At 40.6% G+C, this 5,464-nt stretch overlaps 1 protein-coding gene across 1 annotated transcript; it reads left to right on the top strand.

Moving 5' to 3' along the window:
* Positions 1-1,307: 1,307 nt before the first annotated feature.
* Positions 1,308-3,158, top strand: Tceal7 (transcription elongation factor A like 7). The gene is made up of 3 exons (XM_046425369.2): positions 1,308-1,444; positions 2,078-2,151; positions 2,504-3,158. The coding sequence occupies exon 3, from the start codon at positions 2,518-2,520 to the stop codon at positions 2,818-2,820; it is 303 nt and encodes a 100-aa protein (XP_046281325.1). The 5' UTR covers positions 1,308-1,444; positions 2,078-2,151; positions 2,504-2,517; the 3' UTR covers positions 2,821-3,158.
* The last annotated feature ends 2,306 nt before the right edge of the window (positions 3,159-5,464 follow it).

Genomic DNA, 5,464 nt, shown 5'->3' with positions numbered 1-5,464 from the left:
GTTGTTGTAGTAGTCCATAAGTTGATGGCCACCTTCATTAAATAGAAGCACTGAAGCCAGAGTAGGAAATGGAAGCATTCCCCAGATCCCTAGGAGGTAATCAATGGGCATTGGTCATTTATTGAAGTAGTTGGTACTTATAAATCTTGTACTAAATGTCTTATATAAAGTATGTCATTTAGTCCTGACAACTCTGTGAAATAGTTAAAATTATTAGCCATATTTTAGAGATAATGCAAGAAGTATCACTATCCAAGTTTTACATACAATATGTAAGTAAAACAATTAATTCAAACTAGGATCTGTCCATTGCCATGCTTTTTATTCAAAAGGAAAATTTTCAGCATCTGGATACTTCCAGCCATTTGTAACTGAATCTAATTATCTGCACAAAAGATGTTCACAGAGGATTCTGAAATCTTCCACACTATCAGTGAATCTTGCCTCTATCACAACTAATCATTCCTTAATAATTTGGAAAACAATGCTCCTATATGATCTCTTTCTAACTACTAAACAGAAGGGCATGGTACAACTGGGAGATAGAGGGCATAATACTGATATCAAACTAACAGATATTTATGACTGGCTTTTGAGATCTTAAATATATAGACAAGGTACTTTGGGATTGTGGCCTCAATGACTCACTTAATAGAAGGACTTCACATGCCCACTCCAGCTGCCCTGTACATTTTAAACTTCCAAAGATGTTTCTGCCTGAAGGGTCTATATTTATATTATGACTTCAGTAGCAGAAACAGGTGCCTAGGTCTTTTCATCTTCCTATCTTGAATCTTTTTTCCAAACATACATATCTTTATCATATTTATGATTATGAAAATAGTATTGTTTATGGAAAATTGAAAAATAATAGAAAATTATCAGAACAATAGTTTAAAAAACTCCACAACCCTAATCATTATCTTTTATCCTAACTCACCCCATCCTTCCTCTTTGGTTTCAACGATTGAACTGCAAGGGAAGTGGTGGTTATTAGTGGCTGAGGACAGGGTGAGTAAAGAAAAGACTGCTACTTTTCTTGTGACCTCGAAAAAAATAAGTAATTGTCTGTCCCAACACGGAGCACTAAAGAGTAACAATGGTTAATAACTATGGGAAGATGCAGCCCCTCCCTGGTAACCAGAGAAAGGCAAATTCCAACCACAGGGAGAAGGGGCCACTTTTGACCTCTGAAATTAGCAAAGACAAAATTGAGTGACAGGGCCCGGTGTGGTGGGGGTGGGAGGTTGAAAGACCAGTTCACTTCTGCAGCACTGTCGGTGGGAGGGGGAGGTGGGAGCCAGAGTTGGAGGATGACATAATCCTCACGTGATCAGAAGCTGACATGAACCCAAGTCCTTATATTCCCGGGCTTCTTTCTCCTCTGGGTACCAACTCCTTACTGCCTGCAGACTTGCGTGATTGTGGCCAAGTGAAGAAAGAGGTAAATTCCTAACATCCCAGCAGGTTGGTGGGAAGCAACCGCTGGGACCCCTGGGGCGGTAGTAGCTGAATCTATTGACATTAATATGCCCGGGCTTGCCTTTCCCAAATCCTTGCAAATGGATGGGAGATAACTGCATATTTTGAAGTGGGAACCGGAGGATAGGTGAAGTCTCTTGAGAGACACGCAGAGATTTAGTGATAGTTTAATGGGGGAGGGGGGGAACTCAGTTTATCTTATCCTGGAAAGCTTTCTCTACCTTTCTCCCTGTCTTTCTCCAATAGAGAAAATGGTAGGCCTAGAGTGTGGGTGGAGAGATTGCAATTCTGGTTTGGGGACAAGAGAAATTTAGAGGAAATTTGAAAACAGTTTGCCTCACTCACCGCTGGCCTGCGGTGGAGGGGCGGGGCGGGGGATGGGCGATGGTGAGCCTTCTGGGCCTGAGAGTGAGGGGCGGAGGTAGCACAGAATTCCTGGATGGAGGGATAGGGACTGGAAGGGAGCCAGAGGATAGAAAATTTGGAACGAGGATGGTGATGAGAATTCTGAATCAAGCTAGCGTGTCTCTTGTCTCTGGGACTGGTTGATCGCAGTTAATTCCCTCTTCCCCTCCCTCCTTCCTTTTGTTTGTAGATCCAAAAGTCTGTGTTCACAGACACCTCCAGGCAAGAAAAAGAGCAGCAAACTACCCCGCATCTGCGGCACAGGTCAGTGTGAGGAAGTCACTTAGACTGACGTTTCTGTGGGTAGAAATTGGAAATGGCAAAAGCTGGGTAAAATGTGCTCTTCACAGCCCACCTCCAGGTCTGCTCCCTTTCTCCGGCCCACGGGAGAGGCCATTAGCCTTTTCTGCTGGCGAAATGGTGGGTTCCGGGAAGGGAGGGGAAAGAGGAGGAGATGAGAGAGGGGAGAGAGCTGAGACATTTACAACTTATGGAAACTGGACCTGTGGGGCGGTTGTGGGAGATTAGGCTAGTGTCTTGGCCCAAAGGGAAACTGATTATCCTGATGCAAAAGTATCGAAACAATCGTCTCTGCATTTTTCTCTCTGTATTTAAGCTGGAAATAACATCATGCAAAAACCCTGCAAAGAAAATGAAGGAAAGCCCCAGGGCAGCGTGCCAAAGAGGGAGGAGGAACGTCCCTACGGAGAATTTGAACGCCAGCAAACGGAAGGGAATTTTAGACAGAGGCTGCTTCAGTCTCTCGAAGAATTTAAAGAGGACATAGACTATAGGCATTTTAAGGATGAAGAAATGACAAGAGAGGGAGATGAGATGGAAAGGTGCTTGGAGGAGATAAGGGGTCTGAGAAAAAAATTTCGGGCTCTGCACTCTAACCACAGGCATTCTCGGGACCGTCCATATCCCATTTAAAGCACTTACTCCTGAAATCATTTACTTTCTGTTATTAATTTTGCCAATGGTTTCTTGTATCTGCATTTTCTTGCTTAACATTTGATTTTATTTTACTCCAATCCCTCAGATGTTGATTTATTTACATGTTTCTTATCAACATCTCATCTTTTGACCCCATCACACTCTTTAATAAGGGGGCTCACTCATGTAAATGGGAAGATGCTCATCATATATTGTAAACACACTACAGAGCAATATATATGTATGTATATATATATACCTTATATGTATATTTATATATGACAAAATGCAAAGCAAAATGTCTGAATTATTATACACCAAAGGTAAACAGTGAATCTGTGTGATTTGTATTTTCTTTTTTTCTTATCTACATTTTCTCATTTTCTAAAAAAAATGAGTGTGTGTATGTGTGTGTGTGTGTGTGTGTGACTTGTGCTATACACAAAAACGAAAGATGAAAGAGAAAATAACTTTTGGAGGGCAGTGAAACACTAAAAAATTCTTAACAGAAGTATTTAATAAATGTAAATTTCAAATTACCTCTGGATTTCTCAGCCAGAGGAACATAACTGGCAATCATTACAGATGCAGTTGCTTAAGACTCAGTCTTTTCATGGAGAAAATATTTGCCTCACAGGGGGGCTGTGGGGAAGCATTGATCCAGTAACTCTGAGCTGTGCTTGATGATACCTTGTTTCACCTATGCATACAGAACCCCAATTATTTGAGGAAGGGTGGCCTGACTAAACCTATGCTCAGAAACAAGTCCAGTAGGCAAACGTGGGGGCTTCATGCTAGTCCTCAGTGACTGAGCCCCACCCCTGTCTACTCTCCTGGGTCCCACTACGCCTATTGTCCATAGCTGCTGCTCCTGCTGGGTCCTTTGCTCTCTGCTGGCCCTCTCCACTGCTGGTGCACTGAGGCCTTGAGTGACAAAACCTTACTCACTTAAGTTTCCAGGAGTCCTCTGTGTTGAACTCTGTCTTCTTAAGCCTATCTCTGCTTTATAGTGATGCTTACATTAAGTGGGACTGCTCTAGGGTTGCTGGGGCTACAGTCAATGTCTTGCACAGTCCTCAGCCAAACAGCTACTTCCATTGTCAATCACAGGATCCTTCACATCCATAGGAGTCTGATGTGATGCATCCATTTGGGGTATAAGTTTGAGAGAAAGGTGTCAGTCCGTCATCTGAGTTGCAGCTTTTACTTCCAAGGAGTAAGGTTTTTTCATCTTGTGAGATGATCTCCCCCTGAGGGCTGCTGGCAGGCCTGCCTTACCAGTTCAGGACAATTTTGGGAAATGTATAAACTGTACAAAGTGATGCAGGGAACATATCTAAGGTAATAGTTCCCGCTTTCTACCTCAACACCTCTTGAAACATGTAAAAATTCTTTGTAAGACTAATACATATACTGATATATATTAAAAATAATATATATATTTAGCCTTACAAAGTACATATATATGCATATAATTATGCATTTAAGCATTATTTCCCAACTGAACATTTTGCATTTTGCATTTCAAATTAAAGACTATGTCATATTCATATTTTTTCATTGATTAATGCTCTCATTAACATATAGGATTTTTTGGTCTTGTTTTGTTTTTATTTTGGTACTGGGGATCAAACCCAGGGTCATGTAGTTGGTATGTAATAAATGTTTATTTAGTTAGAATTTTACTGCCCACTTTTTATTTGTCTTTATACTATCATCATTATTATTAATATTATTATTTATACTGGGTATTGAACCCAGAAGCACTTAACCACTGAGCCACATCCCCATCCTTTTTTAATATATATTCTTTTTGAGACAGGGTCTTGCTAAGTTGCTTAGGGTCTTGCTAAATTGCTGAGGCTGGCTTTGAATTCACGATCCTCCTGCCTTAGGCTCTCAAGCCACTGGGATTACAGGCCTATGACACCATGCCCAGGCAACTTTTAATTCTAATTACACAAACAGACACTCTTAACAAATAGACTGATTCAGAATCTGTGCCTTTGGTGCCAGAATTTTCATTGTGGTGTTCTGATGAAATTAATGTATCCACTCATGCCTTATAAACCCTCAATATAGACTCTGTTTCAGCTGAGCTCAGCAGAGAGAGAATCTCCTGATTATCAAAGTTGTTACTGGCTTATAATTCATAATTAGGGACACCTACCAGTCAAAAAAGTGGTTATCATAGCTTGAAAATTCTGGAAAAGAAATAAAGTATCTACCAAATCAGGCTTACTAGGAGGTAAATAGAAAAATAAACTATAAGTGGTAAGGCATTATCTGCCTATCTAGAGAGGGTTATTGTCTCTCTTGCATTGATCTGCACCACTGATTATCCAGGTATCTAGCCTGTATTCCTCTCCTTGTCTTATACTCCAGATGGCACACATGGTTTCCATGGTTATTTCAAGGAGAGCAAAAGGATCACTCAGAGTTGTTTGCAAGTCTTAGAAGTCTTATATTGCATTTTATGGTCCCAAAATATATTCAAGGGAGACTGAGAAATGTAGCAGAGCACATACTTTTTGACCAAGAGATCTTACTTTCAGGAATCTAATCTATAGAAATGAAAGAATGTGTACATGCATATTCATTGCAGGTAGCATTGCTCTTAAGAAAAAAAAATGAAGAAATT

Source organism: Marmota monax, unplaced genomic scaffold (assembly GCF_021218885.2).
Source record: "Marmota monax isolate L192 unplaced genomic scaffold, Marmota_monax_Labrador192_F-V1.1 WCK01_AAM20220418_F8-fsc00176, whole genome shotgun sequence".
Classification (NCBI taxonomy): Eukaryota; Metazoa; Chordata; class Mammalia; order Rodentia; family Sciuridae; genus Marmota; species Marmota monax.
The sequence above is the reverse complement of the archived record's forward strand: the minus strand, read 5'-3'. Positions and strand labels throughout refer to the sequence as shown.